The sequence below is a fragment of the Lepus europaeus genome, chromosome 1 (assembly GCF_033115175.1).
Source record: "Lepus europaeus isolate LE1 chromosome 1, mLepTim1.pri, whole genome shotgun sequence".
Classification (NCBI taxonomy): Eukaryota; Metazoa; Chordata; class Mammalia; order Lagomorpha; family Leporidae; genus Lepus; species Lepus europaeus.
Genome location: NC_084827.1, coordinates 8706932 through 8729738, shown reverse-complemented (window position 1 = coordinate 8729738; position 22807 = coordinate 8706932). Strand labels below are relative to the sequence as shown.

At 38.4% G+C, this 22807-nt stretch overlaps 1 protein-coding gene across 1 annotated transcript in view; it reads right to left on the bottom strand.

Annotated features, from left to right (window-relative positions):
• CNTNAP2 (contactin associated protein 2) overlaps positions 1–22807 on the bottom strand; it is a 1725059-nt gene that overhangs the window by 1123246 nt on the left and 579006 nt on the right. Inside the window, exon 9 of the mRNA XM_062195064.1 lies at positions 4548–4697. Within this exon, the coding sequence (XP_062051048.1) occupies positions 4548–4697 (150 nt within the window). The remainder of the gene's footprint in view (positions 1–4547; positions 4698–22807) is intronic.

Genomic DNA, 22807 nt, shown 5'->3' with positions numbered 1-22807 from the left:
GGTTTTTATATGAGCGATCATCAGAAGCCTCATCTTCCTTGGAAGGCATTATCTCTGATTTAAGGGAAAGACTACAGATAAATTGGAAAGTCAACAGCATCCCTGGGGTCAGACTTGGCCTTCACAGATTATGCTGCACAGGCTTTGCAAAACAGATTACTTTGTCATTTACTAGATTAATAAAGTCAGATAAGCTATTAAGGGAACCATCAACTAATTGGAAAAGTCGTGATCCAAAATCAAGTGATCCAAAGCTTATGTTTTAGAACAATTGCAATTCATCTTTCAACTATACTATTGTTCTCAAGGTGTATTCAATATAACATCTTCAACTTCCTTTTTTAAAATGTATTTGAGAGACATAGAGAGAGATAAAAGAATAGAGATCCCATCTACTGGTTCACTCCCCAAGTACTGGCGATGGCTGAGACTGCGCCAGGACAAATATGGGCACAGAGCACTCAATCCTACAACATTGCTGGCAGGGATTCGAGTAGTTGAGCCATCTTTCCTGCCAATCAGGAGTATGCTGTAGTAGAAAACTGAAGTGAAGAACTGGAGGCAGGAATCAAACCCAGGTGTCCCTATATGGGATATAGGCATCTTAAGAACTTGGCCAAACACCAACACCTTGCAACTCACTTTAAAGTTTTCAGCACAAACAGTATGAAGTTGCATGAATGCACATGAATTTCAGTTAAAGCTACCATCTGGGAACAGCGTGTGTTTTATCCAGAAGACACATGCCAATCAAACTCTATAGTCACTCTGGATTTCTGCTATCTACTCCTCTGATGAATTGGCTGAACATCAATTGGATTTTCTTTGGTGAAATTAATGATTTGTTATTCAGCACAAGAATTAGATGAATGTTACAAAGGAGAACTTAATTAAGTTAAGGATATTTAAGGGAACGAATTTAGGAAAATATCTTTTGGAGACACCCCACCCCCAAGACTTCTCTAGCAACTGAACGAGGTCTGTGACCTGAGCCCTCGGAAATGGTGGGATCGCCTGGCCATCTTGTGACAGAAATTTGCTCAGGAGGTTTTTGGTTACCTGGCCCCAGCTCCAAGGCAGCTGAATGCCTCTAAGTAGGTTACCTACATTATGAGGACACTTTATTCCAGGCAGAGTGGGTTCACAAAAGAGCTATATTACAAGTGCTGAGTTTGCTTCCTAATCAATGTTCATTTAGCAAATGTCTGTGTATGCACCATACCTTGGATTATGACTTCCTTTCGTTGCTCCCGGGTAGCTAAGCTATAGAATATTTGATTGTCATGCTTCTCAAACTTTTCATTGGCTGAGTTTTTAAAAATTTAAGTATCTGAATGCAAATTGGTAGAATCCATCTATAATTCTGTTTCTTCGACAATTTGTATCAGAATCACTTAAGTTTAGATTTTTTAATTTCTCAGTATCCCGCATCTCAAACTTTTAGGAGTGGGGCAAAAGAACCTGACATACGATGAGTTCTCCCTGTGGTGGTGGTTCCTGTACATTCTCTGGACTTAGCCAATAAACAGAAAGAGCATCATGATCATTCACTGACCGCAGATCCTGAAGACAGACGAGAGAGACAAGAGGAAGTCAAAATCCCCTCCTCGCTGCTGAAACTCTTGCAAAGCAATGATAAATAGAACACCACAAAGCCCTGATATCCTAAACACTCTATGCCACAACTGTGTGGCTACAGCTGTTTTCCCCACCCATCTAGATGGAGATAGATGAAAACTGTTTTAGGCACTCACTGAGCTCATCCATGGCCAAAAATACTGCAGTCCAGGGATGACAAGAGATGATCAATAACTTTCAACTGATGAGTGTAACCCATTTGCTACGACAACAGTGAAAACTGTTGGTCCAAAGCCCATCATACTGGATGCTTTTGGAGGTGAACCAGGTTGGCTACTGAATTGTGTTCTTTCATATTAATCAGCTCCAGTTCATTCACTCATAAGACATCTTGTCTAATTTTCATGTATTCATCAAATATTTATTGAAAGCCTTTTAAAAATCATGTTGTCTTTACTTACTACAAACACCATGGAAGACTAAAAAAGCAAAGACCTAGTTCAGGACTTATGTCTTGCAGCTGTCACTCAGCAGAGAGAAATGCCCAGCACAAAAGACCTAGGTCTCGCATTCGGATGGATGCTGGCTGCAAATTCAGTCAGTAAAATCTTGGAGCTTCTGTTTCTTCTTCTGGACAACCTGATATAAAAAGCTTGTATAGCCCATGTCACAGAACTTGCTAATTCATTCATAAACATTTTTGTTCATTTGCTGTATTCTAGGAATTTTCCTAAGACTTTAGATGTTTAACAATAAATAAAGCAAAGTGATAGCCGTCATGTAGGGGTTACTCTATACACTAGAAGAAAGGGTGGGCATTTTGCCAAACAGTTAAGAAATTAGCTATGATGCACAAGTCCAACATTAGAACACCTGAGTTTCACACCCAATTCCAGCTCCTGATTATAGTTTCTTGCTTATGTGGATACTAGAAACCAATGGTGATGACTCAAGTAATTAAGTTCTGGCCATCTATGTGGGAGGCTTATATTGAGTTCCTAGCTCCTGGCTTTGTGTCAGCCTAGCCCTGGCTGATTAGGAATGAGTAAGCGGATGGGAAATCTCAGACTCTTTTCTGACTCAAACTTTAAAAAATAGAAGGAAAATGAAGAGTGATACATAAAAACAGGTATGTGAATATTAGTAGAAATATTTTCAAAAGATACATTATTTTTAAAAACTTAAACCAAAGCCTTTTCTCTCAAAGTCATGGATTTTTGACAGGTAGAGTTAGACAGTGAGAGAGAGAGACAGAAAGGTCTTCCTTCCGTTGGTTCACCCTCCAATGGCCACCGCTGCCGGCGCACCACGCTGATCCAAAGCCAGGAGCCAGGTGCTTCTCCTGGTCTCCCATGCGGGTGCAGGGCCCAAGGACCTGGGCCATCCTCCACTGCCCTCCTGGGCCACAGCAGAGAGCTGGACTGGAAGAGAAGCAACCAGGACTAGAACCTGGCGCCCATATGGGATGCTGGTGCCACAGGCAGAGGATTAACCAAGTGAACCACGGCGCCGGCCCCAGTCATGCATTTTTTTAGAACTCATATTTCATGAGTTAGGATGAGAAAGACAACAATCTAATGAAAGACATATTAATCTAAACAAGATACCTAACACTTTAATAAAATATTACTCATGATACAATATGGGGACACATTAAAGATAAAAAAAAATTATTTTCTTGCAGGATATATTTTTCCACTGAGGAAATATACTAGGTTCTTGCTATAATACTCTTTCATATACAGTAGACCATATCAACCACAGACTTTCATTTTACTGATCTTTTCATTACCTAACAACCAATAGACTTATTACAAGGTTTCTCCTGAATGTAAACTATGGCAGGCAGCCTCTAAGATGTCCCCAGTAATGATCCTTCACTCTTAATATTCACAGTCTTGTTTACTCATTTTCCTTGAAATGTGGGGTAGATTTAGTGACTGGCTTCTAACCATTAGCAGGTTGTGCAAATGATGGGATACTACTGACAAAATTGTATTATTTTTAAAAAGAAAAAGAAAACAAGGGTGGGCATTAAAGTGCAGGTTAAACAGCTACTTTGAATGCTCTCACCCCATATTGCAGTGCCTGGCTTAAGTCCTGACTACTCTACTTCCTATCCAGCTTCCTGCTAAAGCACCAAGGTGGTAGCAGAGGGTGGGCCAAGAACTTGGGTCTTTGACACCCACTTTTGATACCTGGATGGAGTTCCTGGCTTCAGAATGGCCCAGCCCAAGCTGTTGCAGACATCTGGGGAATGAAGTTACACATGGAAGATGGATCTCTCTCTCTCTCTCACTGCCTTTCAAGCAGACCAATCTTAAAAGTCAAAAGTATGGATTCCATTTTGAAAAAGTTCTGTCTGTCTGGTTTTACCTTCTTCGCACCTGGCCTCAGTCAGGGACAGGCACAGCTACTTGAAGAGTAGAGGTGCTACAGAAACAGAAGGTACACCGAGTTCAGCAGCAGCCAATGAGCAAGGCTTGTTGAAAGTTGTTCTAGCTCAGTCAAGGCTCCAAAGAGGGCAGCCACAACCATTTGAGACCTTCTGGGTTAAAACCACCCAGCTTAAACAATTCTTGAATTCTTGATATAACCAAACTATACAATAATAAATGTTTACTATTTTAAGACACTAAGGTTTGGAGTAATAAGTTACACAGCATTAGGCGAACACATGATCTGTAAACCTGATTCTTGAAATGAATGAATTCTAGAAATGAATGAATTCAAAATCTCCTGTGTTATAATTTCAAGACCTGAATTGGACTATAGGAATATGGTGATACCACATCAATACTCTCAACAAAAATGCTCAACTCTTTTTGGAACAAGGGAATTACAGATAATTTTTTTTTTTATCCTATGATCTGAGATCATTGAAACAAATACAAATACTTCATGGTCTAACTTTTTTCCAACTCCATTTTTAGCAAATTATTAGGTAACTAATAATCTGACATTCTTACCTCCAAAGAAGTACTTCTCTCCAGTTTTAACCTGTAGAGGACTGTTTGTTCGAACTGCTGATGCTTCATCTCCATCAATGGTGAGAATAGCAAAGTTTTCTTTTGCTAGGAAGCGGACTTCATGCCACTGTCCATCATTCAACCCAGTGCCTGGAAAGTACAAAACAAATGTCAATTTTTCTTCTTAGAATTGTTCATTAAATACATATGTATATATTTAAAATTATTGTATTGTATTGTGAAATCCAATACAATATTGTATTGTATTGAATTCCACAAATTGTATTTGTGGAATACAATGCGATTTCATATCCATATATAAAGTGGAAAAAATAAACCAATTTATTTAATATAGCCATCACTCCACTTAACTTTTTTCATGGTGACATACTGGAAATTTATTTATTATTGATTATAGGCACATGGGGAGTTCCTGGGAAAGTGAACAAAGGTTTAGCTAGATTGTTTATATTAAAAACTATTTTAATTGTTCCTAAAATCATTTTACAATAATTATATATCTTTATAAAGAAAAATACATTGTTCTTTGTAATTTGCGCTTATCTCATGTTTTTTAATATTGTAAGTGGTGCTATCCTCCACTGGACTGCATAACATACACTATAACCCAATGAAGTAGACAGATATATTAGTATATTAGGGATACTTCAGGAAAAATGGTTTGAAGAGAGTCATTTGGGAGATAATTATAAACTTTTAATTTATAAATTATTTTCCAGTTAGCTTTATTAGATCCCACTCTCAGGTAAGAAAATGGAATATTGAATTTTTGTTTCAATTTCTTGTATTTTTCTGGCAAGTGCAGTTTATAGAAGATAAGGACTAAACAATAAATACTTGAGTATTTGCAGTCATATGTGCTAAATCACCAATGATCATGGGAAATCATAACGGGATTACCCAATAATTTGTGAATAAAGCATCTTTATAATGGGATAGGTTATATTTAAACAAATAAAGATCAACAAAGCCCACCCTCAACAATGGCACTTATTGTGGCCTACGGCGAAAGTCTTTAGATACAGAAACTCTATGGACCCCTCTACTAGGCAGACAATAGCTTACAACTTGTTTACTTTATATTCATTTCACAAAGAATAATGAGCAAACTGAAGAGCAAATAGGAGAGAAGCCATAGAACTTAAGTATCTGGAGGGAGTTTAAGAAACACAAGATGGAGAAGTCCGAGAGGGTCACATGGGCTTTCTTTGACCTTGTTCAGGCTTATGTCAGCAATGAGGAGAGGTGGTTGTAATCTACTGTAGATGCCATAATTCAGAATCCAGAATCAAAGTTATTGAACATACACTTCAGTTTTACAAAAGGAAGAGAAGACTGGAAGTAAAGTATACAAAAATCGAGTCCAGGCAAATCAGTAAAACACAAATGAAGGCTCTGAGTCCCTCATAATTTTCAGTAGCAGTCTGTCCATCAGAGGGGCTGTATCTAAAAACAATTGTGAGCTAAGGAAGGCACTGATATTTTTAAATGGTTGATGATGCAGCAAGAAGAACAATATTTTGTGATGTAAAAATCATATAAATTCAAATGTTAGTGTCCATATGAAGTTTCATGGGAATACACTCAAGTTCAAATGTTTAAACTGAACCTGTCCTATAACCACAGAATCAAATAGTTGTACCAGGGACCATGTGACCTGCAAAGCCTGGAATATTTACTACATGGAACTTTTCAGAGAAAATAAATTTGTGTTTGGTTTACAATATGATGCAGAAATACTATTCTAGAGAATAAGTTAAGGCTTGGTGGAGCTTAAGAGATATCCATAGCATTGCCCCATATCTAAGTAAATATCATTAGAAATAATTATCCTTTAGGTACTTTCTTTAGGATTTAAAAATTTTAGTCCAGTAATACTGAGTCCATTTTATTTCAACAGTATAATACAAAAATACATGTTTAAAGTAATCAACAAAAAATTCCATATTATGAAATATAAGCACATATAAGTACGTAGACACGGTATGGAAATGTAAGGTGGCAAACAATCATAGGAACCCACCATTATCCCTGGTGTCGAGTATTCCAATAGCATGCTCACTGCATCCTGTGCTTCCGCTCTTTCCATTCAAAGTCTGTTTTTCCCCACAATAAATAGCGTTGCATATTTTTAAAAAATGTAGGTGGGGTCCTATCATTTCCCTCACTGATGCTTTTGGTTGGTTGTCAATTGGCTAACAGTGCTGGCTCAAGTCCTTATGGTGAGCCCAGTGGTGCTAAGTGAACCATCTAGAGAGCCTTTTGTGGACTGTCTGCATATACTTGCTCCCTCATTCAGGGCTCTGAACAGATGACACCCTACGGGAGAGGAGTTCACTAACCATCGCAGGAGAAACAGCATTTCCCCCACTCTCATCTCACTCCTTTTCCAAGCTTTGTTTTTCTTTACAGAGCCTCTTATCATCCAATCTGTAACATGTCCATTAGATTTTTATAGGTATTAGCTACTTTAATTTTTGATTTTCTGCACTTCTGGAATTTGATAAGCTGTTTGTGACCAGGGATTTTAACTGTTTTACTCCATTAAAAACTCAGCACTATGCTGTGGCATAGTGGGTTAAGCTGCCACCTGTAGCACTCGTATCCTGTATAGGTGCTGGTTCAATTCTCAACTCCTCTACTTCCCATCTAGCTCCTTACTAATGCACCTGGGAAGGCAGCAGAGGACGGCCCATGTGCTTGGGCCCCTATTTCTGTGTGGGAGACCTGGAAGAAGCTTGACGCTGGCAACAGCATGGTCCAGCTCCAGGCACTATGACCATATGGGGAGTGAACCAGCGGATGGAAGATGTCGCGCTCTGCCGCTGCCTCTCTGTAACTCTGCCTTTCAAGTAAAAATACATCTTCAAAAGAACAGCACTTCAAGCAGTGCCTGGAACATCGTACATCTAAGTGAATAGGTGACTGGACTGGAGAGGGTGACAGCATTCTTTATAGACGGCCAAGTTGATGAAGGAACTTAGTACTTTGGCATCATGCAGAGGGCCACACCATTGTTTCCAGGTTCTAAGGCTTTCAAAGTTGGAGCCACCCTACCAGCATCCCAAGGTCTGCAGATGGCAGACAGCCTGCCACTGGACTCTTCCGTTTCCATAATCATCTAGGTCAATTCCCCTAATGACAAATCCGTCCACACAGCTCCCTCCCTCTTCCCAACTGGTTCTATCTCTCCAGAGAACCACGATTAATACATAAAGATAAGGAAAATGTTTAGTAGATGAAAAAATATATGGTTAAGTATAATGTCAATAGATCCCCTTAAAAATCTGTACTGTTCTAAAAAAAAATCCGTGATTGGAATTGCTCAGTTATCCAGTTACTCAATGAAGCAAATCTCCTCAGTTCAGCCTGATCATCCCCTGCAGTCAAGCCCCTGGCATTGCAACGACTTCCAGTGTTGTAGGAAACTGGGCTGGCAGCATGAGGACTGAGGCAGCTACTAGTTACTGGAGTTTCTCAAATGATCTCCAGGGGAACCGAACGGAGGCACAAGAGCAGCGATCTTCCTTCAAGAACCCGTTTGTGATTTCTGACCCTTTTCTGCATCATTGTACCTCTGCCTCATTGTGTTACTCGGATCAACGTCAAATAAACTTTATGCATCTAATTGTTTTGAGTCTCCTTTGTGATACCTTTGGGTTAGTTTGTGAGGTAGTTCTTCACTGAAAAAGGTATGGCATTCATCCATGTTCTGTTTTCTAACAAGAAATGCATCTTTGGAAAGTAAATTCATATTACAGGTTTCTTCCCCCCTGTCCAAAAATTGTGAAAACAATTCTTTCTTGCCTTTAAAATATGCACAAAGAACAATGCAAATATCTTCTGTACTATAAAATTACTATGCAAATGCAGTCTTATTCTTAAATCAGTTAGCTGTCAGATAAGCAATAGTGTAAACTGGAATACTTCCTTCTCAAGTAGGTCCCTTCGGGTCCTAACACAGAACAGATGTATCGAAGACTGTATTTTCACCATAACATTTTTCTTTAAAGTATGAAACTGGATTTACTGTTGATTAACCATAGGAGGGCATGGTTTTGATGTTGATCTGAATTTTTTGCCTTTACAGTTTGATGAACCCTGCTTGGAAATGCAATTTTAGGACATGAATCTCAAGGACATTGATGTTACGAACATTCAATTCCAAAACCTAATACCAAGGAATCACACACCCAGAGGAAATCACCTGCAAACTATCTTCAGCTATTTTAAATGGTAGACCAGAAAGTCTTTCAAAAATTCACATGAAGAATTATAAATGGGACATCTGCAGTTTTATTGTTCATGGCAAAAAGGTCTATTATCCTAATCAGATTAAAACTGAAAGTTTTTTTTTTTTTTCCAAAGAGCTTAGTTACTAGAAAAATCAGATCCCAGTTTAAAGGAGCCTTGTTGATAGCAGTCACCACTGTCCGAGTTTCGGCTGTGATCCCTTCTCATTTGAATTCCAATCATTATTTTGAATTTTTAATGTGAATCATCAAGAGGAAGTCCTCCGCAGCCCAGGATGGAAAGGAGCCCCAAATATAACGAAGCCCATTCTGAAGGCAGCAGTGGTGACCCAATTGCTCAGAAGAAAGTGTGCTGCGGCTTTTATATTTGTTCATCCACATTCTATAAAAAATAATAGCCCGAGGGCTCTCTCCAGAGAAGAATCCAATTTCATGATCTCTGCACATGCGAGTATATAGATGTACTGTTCCAAGATGTATGTGCTACTTACTCTGATAAGTTCTTTACTTGCTTTTGACTCATTTATATTTCAGAGAAAATTTAATATTGTTACTTTATCTCAAACACACAGGTAGGGACTGAGTCTCCAAGTATAAACACCCTGTTGTTGGTAAATGACTGAACCAAGAATTAGAACTCGGATCTATCTGGTTCTGGAGCCTGAATTCCTGCCACAAACAAATGAATCCAACAACAAGCAGCACACCCACACCCACACCCTCATTGTCCATGACATGTAGCTGGAAATAAACTGAGATGCATTCAATTTTATCTGCTAAGGTTCAATCATTTTTGTCATCAGATTTTCTCGTTTTGGAACATCATGCATACTATATGTCTTTTAGTATTTTCTTAAGTTGATTGTGTTTATCTTAAAATTGTACAGTGAAAAATTGAAGTTATCTTACAGTTCTGACCAGAAAATTATTGAAATGATCTCCATACACTGTGGAAGTTTGAGCAAGGAAAACTTTGTGTTTGCTCTTTAAATTTTAAAAATGAATGTTCAGTGACCTAGAGCGCACTATTTTATCTACATGTAGAGCTGAGACCCTGTTTGACCTTGGTTTTTCCCGTGGAGAACTCAGGTATCCATCGTTACAGCGAGGACAGAGGCTGCCACAGATTTGGCCGCGTCTCCTCTGCCTGGGTGCACTCCTGTAAGTGCACTGAGACCTGAGGACTTTATCTGAAACATGGATTGTTAGGAAAAGCCTGTGATCCCATCTACAAACCTGACCCAGAGCATGCTCTGTCTTAATCCTTTCCTGGGCCATCTGCCATCTCGAAGAAGTGGTACGGATTTCAGAGAAGCTATAGGGATATTTTAAGGCATTTAAAAAAATTAACAATATTGTTCAATAATTTTAACTCCTATGAAAAGGAATATTAATGAAATTTATAAGCTTTTAGAGTTTGATATAGGAAATACACTCAGAATGTTACATTAAAATAAAACAATTCTATAAGATGTGCTATTACAATAAATACTAATAAACTTATTCAGCGGGAAAAATCAATGCATCATTATCCCAAGTCTAATTACAAATCTTGCAAGCCACAAATAACAGAACACATCATTACACATGATTCGAGCAGCCTTTTTGTCTCCCACCCAACATTCTAGGAACAATGATTATCCCAAGAGAAACTCACCAGGTACCTGTGCTTCCAGTGTGGTGGAGACCTTGTAGTGGGGCAATGACAGGACCAGGTGCAAAGAGACCACGTCCCACTTGGTGAACATTTCCTGAGAGCATTGTGTGCTTGGCTTTGCCTACACACACAGCATGTCGACTCTACCGTAGCGAATGGGGAAGGTAGTTAGGGGAATTCATCTGTGGGCCAGACTGCCGAGTTTGCTTTGTGCCTTGATAATGTGGTTAATTCTCGACTGTTCTGTGCCTCAGATTTATCTGGAACTGCAAATAATTCAAGGGAATTTCAAAAATTTTATGAAAAAAATGGAATTTTAAAAATGGCTTTGGCCTGGCAATTGTGGCCATTTGAGGAGTGAACCAGGATAGAGGATTTCTCTTCATCTGCCTCTCTCTGTATAACTCTGCCTTTAAAAGGAAGAAAGCCTTAAAGATGCACAACAATGTTTTTGGGAAAATGGGGGGCTGCTATATGCTGGAGGTTGTAATATATTCAGGAACACATGGAACTGGTACCATGTAAGATTAAGGGAAGTAGAACCCAGAAATGTTGGATTTATAGTCCTACACTAGTGGACAAGACAGACTAATAGCTGGAACTTCAGCAAGTTAACCTTTTCTGCCTGTTTTCCTTTGTTATAAAACAGGAACAAAGTTGTCTATTCCATATGTTAAGAGGGTTAAATAAACACTATCAGTTAGAACCAGTACCTGACACATTAATGAAAAATGTTAGCTATTGCTTTTATTTATTTGGGTGAAAGTCAGAGTTTTTTATATATATATGAGAGAGAGAGACAGACAGAGAGACAGAGAGAGAGAGACAGAGAGAGAGAGAGACAGAGAGACAGGTCTTCCATTGATGGTTCGCTCCCCAGTTGGCTGCAACGGCCAGAGCTGTGCCAGTCTGAAGCAAGGAGCCTCTTCCGGGTCCTCCACGTGGGTGCGGGGGTTCCAAGGACCTGGGCCATCTTCTACTGCTTTCCCAGGCCATAGCAGAGAGCTGGATTGGAAGAGGAGCAGCGGGACTAGAACCGGCGCCCATATGGGATGCAGGTGCTTCAGGCCAGGGTGTTAACCTGCTGCCCACAGCACCAGCCCCAATTATTGCTTTTTCTTTCTTTTACTGGAGAGGTGCATGTGCAGGCACACACAGAGGGAGACACATAGAGGGAGGAAGAGAGGGAGGGGTAAGGGAAGAAGGTGGGGAGAAGGAAAGGAGTGAGGAGGTGGGGAAAGCAGGGGAACTGCCCTGTCCACTGGTTCACTCCCCTGACTGCCTACCACAGCCAGGGCTGGGCCTGGGCCAGGAGCCTGGGAAATGACCCCATGCTGCCACAGAGGTGGCAGCAACCCAGCCGCTGGAGCCGTAACAACTGACTCCCAGGGTCTACACTGGGAGAAGCTGGGGTAAGGACCTGGAGCTAGGAAGCAAGCCCAGATCCTCTGATGTGGAACAGAAGCATCGTAACCACTGAGCTAAAAGCCTACCCCAGCATTACTTTTCATTCAGTAGGTGAGCCTCGCTTTCAACATCAACTTGGGTTATTGTACTTTACTCACAGAAACATAATCTACTAGGAAACGCTTAAAAATGGTCTTTATGACAAATACCCTCACATAAACCCAACAGTGCAGTATCAGTGGTAAGAGATTTGCTGATTTGGGAAGATAGCTAAGTAGGTCTTTTGCTAATATCTCACAGTTTTTAAAACCAATTTTGAGTCATACAATCAAATCACTCATTTCTTTACGGTTACTGATATACTTTCTCAAAAATGTATTTCAAGTAGGTTATTCAGCAGATGTGGATCTGAATGTCTGCGGAATATTTCCAAAAATGGAACCCAGTTCATGGTGACTAACTGAGGAGATGGATGGACTTGAGAAGACGGATCGACATAAACTGAAGATCTTAAAGGATTTTTGTTTCAAAATATCTCAATATTTTTGTCTTGATTTTGCACTTCAAAATTCTGATGTTACTTTCTAGCTGATAACTCATTAATCAATATTTCACACTGCTGGAAACTTTCTAGTTGCACATTACAAAATTAAACTGACATTTTAAAGTGAGAGTTGTAAACTAAGGCCCATCTAGTTGAATCTTCCAGCTTTTGCTCATTTTTTCGCATAAAAACTAAATTGTTTTATAATATTTTCTCTAACATCTCACTAACTTGTAATTGTTAAGAAAACTTGTTTCGTATGCAAATGTAAAATGGTAATGAAGCATGTTCTAACTGTGCTGTCATCCTAATGGTATTATTTTTAAAGTGAAGACTCTTGAGGTGGTTGCTTTGATTGAACAAGAAGAAACAGATGTTGCTCTTATTAGAGACAAGAAGAAAAGATTGGTTTAATGAATATTGTAAAAAAATAAAGTATTTAAAATATAGTAGCAAATCAAGATGCAACATCTGTTGGAAAATGCTTGAAATAAAATTACAGTGACTCAAGTTTTCAGTCTATGCTCAATATGCCGTCTTGAGAGGAAATATTCCCTAGAATATGAATCTATCTGTAGGCATTTACGGCGTTCTCTGATATGGTGAGCCCTGTCGTAGTTCATAAGTTTTCAGGAACCTATTTATACAACAGAAAATGGCAGTATACATTTCTATCTAAATATGCTATGTAATAATTACATTATCTACATAAATTCTGTATCATCAGGAAATTGATCTAATTTAATCCTGTTCATTTTCATATCCCAGTGAAAACCACCTTATGAATACAGTCAACTGCTTAGGCAGGTACAGGATAGTTTTAATTTTTAAGCTATAGAAGTTGCAAAATACTTTTCTGAGTAGTATAAAGACACAAAGTCATTTTAGAACATTTCTTTTGTTCTAAAGGTATCACTTGAAAAGAAGATTTCAATAATATAAATGCATTGGGAAGAAGATATTCCAAGGCAATTTTCATGTGTGTTGCTACAAAAGACCACTTCACTTTTTTAACACATAGAATCTGCAAGCAAGATGGCTTCTTCTCTTTCTAGCATCCAAATTTTCCAAGAAAAATCTAGGTTAATGGTTCTTTTTGGACTGGACATTAAAGTAACTTGTAGAGCTTTTAAAGTTCCACATTGATTCCTAAATCATGGAGAAAAAGTACTAATAAATGGAGGTATACCATGTATTCCATTAAAATTCCCAACACTAGTATAAGTAGAAAAACACAAGACTCTAAAATTTATAAAAAATTCATAAAACCTTTAATATTGAAAATAAACAAAGTTAGATATATTACTTCACTATTATTATAAAGTTATCTTCATCCAAAGGAGATTAGAAATAGACTCACATACATGTGGTCAATCATCTTTTGACAAAGGCACTAATGCATTTAAAGAAGGAAGAGTGATTTTTTTTGGTCTGTTTTCCAAAAAGTGGTATTGGAAAAATTGGACTAAAAATGGAAAAAAAATGTATTTGTACTTTACAGAGTAACATAAAAAATTGATACTAGTGGATTTTAGACATAAACACAAAACCCAAAGTTTCTGAAAGAAAATAGAATTTATTCAGAACCCTGGGGCTAATCCAGACTTCCTAGAAGCCATTAAATAACTTGATAAGCTGGGCCTCATCAAAATAAATATTGGCTCATCCATAGACAAGGTTAAGAAGATTCAAGACCCGATAGAAACAAGGAAAAAATATTTGCAATACAGATACCTGACAATAGAATATAAAAAATATACTGAATATACTAAAGTGCTTACAAATCAGTAAGAGAAAATTGGACAAAGGTCACATCACAAATAAAGACCTATAGTTCTTAACACTGTTTATTATCAGAATAGATAAAACAGTGATATGCACTCTTAAACCTAATTCAGTGACTACAAATTTAAAGAACTGCAGGAATCTGGAGCAATTTGAATTCTCATGCATTATTAACCAGTGCATAAAATTGCACAATCACTTTGGAAACCTATTTGCCAGTTTTAATAAAATTGAACATATATTGATATTGGTTATATGACTCCACCTAAGTATTTACTCACAAAATAAGTATTTACTTGTGAAACTACTTATGAGGAATGGATTGACAACTGTCAACTCATAATAGTCTCCAACTGGATTTAATTGTACATCGATACACGATATATGCAAATAAGGAAGTATTGTTAGATAATGAAAGCAACAGTATTGAGTAATTTTTAAAAAGTTTTATATTGCATAAAAAAACAGAATATACAAAAGATCAGTGAAATTAAGAGCGGGCTTTCTGAAAAAGTAAACAAAAGTGATAGACCACTGGCCAACAACAACCAAAGACTGAAATCAAAGAGGTGAAAAATTAAATATACAGGTACCACAGAAATAAAAGAATCATCATTAATTACGACAAAAAGCTGTACCCCAACAAATTAGAAAATCTAGAAGAAATGGATAGATTTCTGGACATAATATACCAAAATTAAGTCCTGAATACATAGAAAGCCTAAACAGACCAATAACCAAGAGAGATATTGAATCAGTAGTAAAGATCCTCCCAAAAGAGAAAAATCTGGAACTTTGTATGGCTTCACTGCTGAATTCTATCAGACATTTTAAAGAACTAATTACAGTTCTTCTCTAGCTATTCAAAACAATGGACAGGAGGGAATCCTCCAAAACTCCTTCTGGGAGGTGAACATCACCTTAATTCCAAAACCAGGAAAGATAAGACAACTGTAGAACAAGATTCCTGATGAACATAGATGCAAAAGTCCTCAACAAAATAGCTAATCAAAACCAACCACACATCAGGAAGTTCATTCACCTGGACCAAATGGGACTTACCCATGGTCTGCAGGGGTGGTTCAACATACACAAATCAATAAATGTGATACATTAACAAAATGAAGGATAAAGATTATATGATCGGGGCTGGTGCTGTGGCACCTTACACCTCATACAAAAATCAACTCACAATGGATGAAGTATCTAAATGCATGACCTGATATCATTAAATTATTAGAAGAAAACACTAAAGAAACATGGCGAGACATTCGCATAGGCAAAGACTTCCTGGAAAAAGACTCCAGAATCACAAGTAATAAAGACAAAAACAGACAAATGAGAATACATCAAGCTAAGAAGCTTTTGCACCACAAAAGACATATTCAACAAAGTGAAGAGGCAGCTGATAGAATTATAGAATATATTTTCAGACTATGCAATTGATAAAGGATTTATACCCAGGATCTATATAAAGCTCAAGATACTCAACAACAAAACAAACAATTCAGTTAAGAAACGGACAACTGACATGAAAAGGCATTTTTCAAAGGATTAAATACAAATGCCAATAAACACATTAAAAATGCTCAGGATCACTGCTCATCAGGGAAAACAAATAAAAGACATGATATATCCCCTCACCCCAGTTGTAGTGGTTATCATTGAAAAATTAAAAAAAAATAATATATGCTGGCAAGAATATGGGGAAAGAGGTACCCTAATCCACTGTTTGTGGGCATGTGAAGTAGTACAACCATTACAGAAGACAGTATGTAGATTCCTCAGGAATCTGAAAGCAGATCTACTATGTGACCCAGCCATCTCACTCCTAGGAATTTACCCAAACAGAAGTAAATCAGGATATTAAATAGTTATCTCTACCCCTGTTTTTATTGCAGCTCAATTTACAAAAGCTCAGATGTGGCGTCAACCAAGATGTCCATCAACTGATGACTGAATAAAGAAAATGTGATATAGATACAGTATGAAATACTACTCAGCCATAAAAACAAGTGAAAGTCTTTCACAACAAAATGGATGCAACTGGAAACAACTAAGCTTAGTGAAATAAGCCAGTCTCAAGACAAGTATCATATTTTCTGATATGTGGCAGTTAATATAGAATACAAGGTATAGGAATGATATGGACATTTTGGGATATGATAGTCATTTTTAGCTCTTGTTTATATCCCTATGGAATTGTGGTCTTCCCACTTTTTACTTGTTGAAAATTATGGTTAGTGATGAAGTAAGCCTGTGAATATGGAATGGATTAAAATTGTGGCTTTGTAAAAATTGGTGAAGAGAGAAGAGGTATTGAGGGGGTAAGGGAGCAGGGGAATGAGGGAAACATGGCTATCTTCTTGGAATTTTACCTGTGGAATGCATGATATCTGTTCTCTTTATATTAACAAAACATTTAAAAATTTTGAGATTAAGCAACACTAATATATGGTGATAGAAATCATAACAGTGGTTGCCTATAGTGGGATAATAGGAATAGATGCAAGTAGAAATAGACTGTCAACACCAGAAATCATCTGAGAAATTTCCATGATGTTATCTTGATTGAGTTGTTGTTTGCTTAATTGGAAATACTTATCAAAATCCATTAATTATGTTTTCAAGATCTGTGTGTTTCAAGATCACCTCATCTTGGTTGGTGCCACGGCTCACTAGGCTAATCCTCCACCTGCGGTGCCAGCACCCCGGGTTCTAGTCCTGGTCGGGGTGCCGGATTCTGTCCTGGTTGCTTCTCTTCCAGTCCAGCTCTCTGCTGTGGCCCGGGAAGGCAGTGGAGGATGGCCCAAGTGCTTGGGCTCCTGCACCTGCATGGGAGACCAGGAGGAAGCACCTGGCTCCTGGCTTCGGATCGGCGCAGCGCGCCAGCCATAGCGGCCATTTGCAGGGTGAACCAATGGAAAAGGAAGACCTTTCTCTGTCTCTCTAACTCTGTCAAAAAAAAATCACCTCATCTTTACTCACAGATTCAGTATTTGCACACTGTCTACTCGGTAAAACTTAGTTGTAACTGCAAAATCAGTATCTGCATGTCTTTGTGGTCATTTACAGATCCAGGCATGTACACAGCAGTGAAAATTGAGTCAGCCAATGTCTAAACTCCTGAGATGAACAAGGCAATACTCTGCCTTCTTGCTTTAGCTCTCAAGTTGTATGTGCTTTGCATTTTGTGTTTTGACCCATTTCTTTATTTTTGTAGTTTCTGTTCTCTTTGCTATTAAACTTAGTCTTCAAAATAAAGTGCTGTCTCCTAAGGGAAAGACAACTGGATGTCACATACATGCAGAAAATATGCTGTTAGATGAGCTTCTTTCAGGCATAATTTATACCACTGGTCATGAGGTCAATGTCAATAAATTATATATATTAAATAAAGAAATTTTAAACAGCAACACACATAAAGCAAAGTTAGATATTTCATTAGTTGATGTCAGTGCTTTGGTCAGAGGCTCACAGGAACCTCTCCCTATATTTCCATAAGGGAAAATGGTTCAGTATTTGCCGATTTAGTGTTCACATATCAATGAGATTAACAAGAACTACGTAATATTTTACCTTAAAATATATAAATATTTTAAGATTGAAAAAGTAATGGTGAGGCTCATTTTTAAATTCAACTCACTTTCATTCAATGCCTGGCATCCTATATTTGCATTATAAAATAGGAAATCCAATATATAACATAACATTATTTTCTATTAAAACATGAAGTCCAATTGGAGTAAATACAACTATCTAATATTGGGATCAACATTTTAATTTTTTTTTTATTTTTTTGACAGGCAGAGTGGACAGTGAGAGAGAGACAGAGAGAAAGGTCTTCCTTTTGCCGTTGGTTCACCCTCCAATGGCCGCCGCGGTAGGCGCGCTGCAGCCGGCGCACCGCGCTGATCCGATGGCAGGAGCCAGGTGCTTCTCCTGGTCTCCCATGGGGTGCAGGGCCCAAGGACTTGGGCCATCCTCCACTGCACTCCCTGGCCACAGCAGAGAGCTGGCCTGGAAGAGGGGCAACCGGGACAGGATCGGTGCCCCGACCGGGACTAGAACCCGGTGTGCCGGCGCCGCAAGGCGGAGGATTAGCCTAGTGAGCCGCGGCGCCGGCCGGGATCAACATTTTAGGATATTGAAAAAATTAAATAATTAGGGTCTGTGTTGTGGCTTAGTGGCTGAAGCAACTGCCCGAGACACCAGCATGCCTGAGAGGAACCGGCTCGTGTCCCAGCTACCTCACTTCCCACCAGCTCCTCGTTAACGGCCTGGGAAAAGCAGAAGAGGCCCAAATGTTCGGGCACCTGCTACCCACGCAGAAGATCCAGATGGAGTTCCAGGCCCTTGTTCAGCCCTGGCTGTTGTGGCAACCTGTGGTGTGAACTAGTGAATGAAAAATCTCTCTCTTTCTCTGTGTGTGTGTGCACGTGTGCATCTCCCTATCTCTAACCATGATTTTCAAAAAAATAAGTAAATCCTAAAAAATTAAGTAACTTCCTTCAGACTAAATTTCGGCTGATTCTCAGCCAAACGTTCAGTCTTCCATTTCCATGAGTTCTGCATCCCTGGATTCAACCGATTTTTAGAGAAATGTTAACAAACCAATTATGTTTCTGCTTAACATGCACAGACCTTTTCATTACTCTTTAAATAAAATATAATGACTAAATAGCTTTTACATTGTATGTGGTATTAGAAATAATTGAAAATACATAGGAGGATTCAAATACTAACCATTTATACGAAGAAGTTGAACACGTATGGCTAGTTCACTAAATTTTATTAATCCAGGACTCCAATCCACAAATGCCCTTCTGACAAATTCTTCCTCTTCTCACCTCTCCTCTCCCCTCTCCTCCTCTCTCCTCTCCCCCCACCTCTCTCTCTCTCTCTCTCACACACACACACACACACACAGGTCTTGGAAAAATTCATGCACAGAAACATTAAAAAATAAAGATTTTAAAAAACTTTGTATCCAAATAAACTTATCTTTTAATTCTGAAAACTTTTTGAAGTACCCTCTTTTACACAGTACTTATTATATGCATATATGCATTGTTATGCATAAAGTGTATAACTGAATATGTACTTCATGGCATCACAACACCCTGAGAATAAATACACACACATACAAGTGCACACCCTGAGACTTGATGATTTGATGCACTCTTGAATTTAAAATTTACTACAAGTTGCCAAGAATATGAAGTTAGTGCTATATTTGCAGAAAAACTGGGACATTCATACATTTGTATCTTGCTTTCATTTTTGTAAAATTTTAGCTCCCACACATAAGGGCGAATTATATGGTATCTGTCTTCCTGTGTCTAATTTCTCTCAACACGATGTCTTCCAGTTCCAAACACTTTGCTCCAACTTTGTTTTAAATATTATCAAAGTGATTTTAATTATAAATTACTACCGTTTTAATGATTTTTGACTGCTTTAAAATTTTCTTGTATAGTGGAGTTCAACATATTTTCCTTCAATTATTGTATAAGGCCAGCCCTTGTCTATTGTCCTGTTGTACTATGGTCTTTTCATTTGTTGAACTATTTACTGGAGTCAATAAGCCTTTGACTATAATGTAAATTTAAATATACCTCAAAATATAAGCTTTTAAAATATTTGAAAGGCATAGTTACAGAGAGAGAATGAGAGATAAAGACAAATTTTCTACCTACTGGTTCACTCTCCAAATGGCTGCAACAGCTAGGGCTGGGCTAGGAGCCTAGAACCACATCTGGGTCTCCCACATGGGCCCAAGGACTCAGGCCAGCCTCTGCTGCCCTCCCAGGTGCATTAGCAGGGAGCTGGATTGGAAGTGCAACAGCTGGGAGTGACACTGACCCATATATGGGAGATTCACATTGCAGGTGGCTGCTTAAACCTGCTGTGCCACAATGCCAGCCCCCAGCAAAGAAATGAAGCACTTAAAAATCAATCAATATATGGAAGTAAAACAAGAAGTTATTGCTAATTTTAAGAAAGGTTCCAATTCATAATACTGCTGATTAATGACACTTATAGGTAAAATGTAACATTTACAGTAGTATCATATAGTAAAGAATCGTTTTCATTCATACCAGGCTTCAAATGACAACCACACCCTTCTGTTTCTAAGTATATGTTGAATATCTACTATTTCTAGGCATCATGGTAACACTATAAATAAAAAGATTGATCATAAACAGTATCTGTTCTAAAAAAAAGTCATCTGTTTTCTTTTGAGTAAACCTCTGTATAAATTGGTTTTGTAATTTGGTTCTTTTAATTTATATGATTTGTTAAACCTCTACATAGCTTGGTTTCTTTACCTATAGAGGAAGACATAATTCACGATTCATAATGCTCATGAGGCATTTCATACGGCTTTTATTCTATTATCTTGTCATATATGTACAAGTATAAACACAAGTACATGCACGTAGGGAGGAGGAGGTTGTGCAAAGAGCATCGCATTTTCATGTAGTGTGTGAAGTCATAGGGCAAATAAGGACTTTCTAGAATATCATTTGAGAATGGTTTCAAGTCAAGAATTTTTCACCTATAAAGTAACACTGATTGGGGAAAACTTAGAAAGCTCAAAAATAATTATAATGGAGCAAAGATTCATGTAACAAAGACTTCATACTTAATATTTGCTGTATGTTGTCCTAGCTTTTGTCATGAAAAACTTCAAATCACCCATTCAGCTGCGACAGTAGAAGGTTAAAGAACATATAAAAGAAGCAAACAAGTAACAATAGTGATTTTTTTGATGGAGTTGTTTGGTAATCTTCACTTTTCAGAATCTACAGAGAACAACATGGAGATTTACCTTTATTAGCCTATATGTCAGAGTTCTACTTCGAAGGCTCATATTCATTCTTTCACACATTCACTCACTCCTTCGTTGATTTCCTACCCTGTGGCTAACATGGTTTAACACAACAGGGATCTAACTGTGAAGAGGAAAACAAGGTCCCCACATTCATGGAGCTTACATTCTTGAACTCAGAGACAGACAGCAGGTAGGTAATTTATATGTTAACAAATACAGATTCACCTAGTGATAACAGGTATTGGAGAAATAGAACAGATGGAGAAATTGGCAGGACCAGGTAAGACTGATTGAGAAGTAGACTTTTAGGAGGTACAGTAAACAGTAAATCTGAAAGCTAAAAAAAAAAAAAAAAAAAAAGAAAAAAAAAAAAGAAAAAGAAAAAGAAAAACAAGAGGCCAGCCATAGGATCATTTGATGCAAAGTCTAAGAGGAAAATGTTTGTTGTATTGAGATATCAAACCCTAATTAGACCATAGTGGCTGGAGTGTGGAGATTACGTGAGAAAATTAAGGAGACTAGAGAGAAGATATGCAAAGATCTGAGAAGGAAGGGGTCTGTGATTAGATAACAAACTATAATAGAAAACTTCGGAAACATTTCGTGCAGAGAGGGACATGATTTTGTTGCTATCTTAAGAAGTCCTCCAGCTACTTTGACATGAGTAGATAGATTTAAGAGGCAACAGTGGAAGTGAGGAGATCCATTAGGAAGCTCTCACAGTCCACGGGACAAGAGAGCATGACTGGAAGCTACACCAGAGCTTAGTACTTAAGAAGGGAAACGTGGTTAATTTGTCACATATTTGAGTCAAGATAACAAGCTTTGCTCACTTATTGGCTTTCAAAGACTAGAAAAAGAAAGATCTGTGACTTGGGCAACTAAAGAAATGCATGACATTTAAGTCATGGGAAGATGAGAGAGGGATCCATGTTGGGTATAAGGCAGTTAAGTCAGCATAGCTGTCAGACCACCCGTTACATACATGGATCTGGAGCTCAGGGGAGAAATAATGTCTGGGGATAGCACTCAGGTTATGGAGATGAGTCACGGAATTAGGTTACCTGGGGACAGCGCCGAGATTAGAAAAGGGAGTTTGGGCTGAACCGTGTTGTTAACTTCAGCAATTGGAAACACGAGGGGCAAGGTGAGAGAGACTCTTTAATTGGACAAGGTGACAGAGACAACTTTAATCAGGCTCATGAACTTTTTCATAGGGTCATCTGTGCAGTTCCTTGTCAAATCCAGTTCTAACAAAACAACTCTGCCCAGTTAATTTGGTCGGAAGCTTTGCAACCTCAGTATCTGATGATATCATCATGATGATCCTTGATATCTGATCAGGTTCCTCAACCTCCACCAGCTCCCAGGTGATGTCTGCTTCCCTGGCCTGTCTTCATCTAGAATCCTGGTATGTCTAGTCAGAATAGCACTTCCCTTGCTGTTTCTCCTCGGGAATTCCTACCCACTGAATGCCACCCTGCTCATGGACTGCATACCCCTACTTGCATTGGCTGTGTTCAGAGTTGAGCCCAATCTTTCTCCCCTACTGAAAAACTCCACTGTAGTGTTCCCTGTTTGCATCACAATTATCCAGAACAAAATCTCCCTTGCCTTAACAAGCATCATTCAATAATTTTTATCAGGGGAAAACACTGAAAAAAGAAAAGTACAATGGGAAGGAAACCCATTGTGATGTTAAAAAAAGACACCGCAGTACAGAACCAGTGTTGTGTAGAGGATTAAGCCACTGCT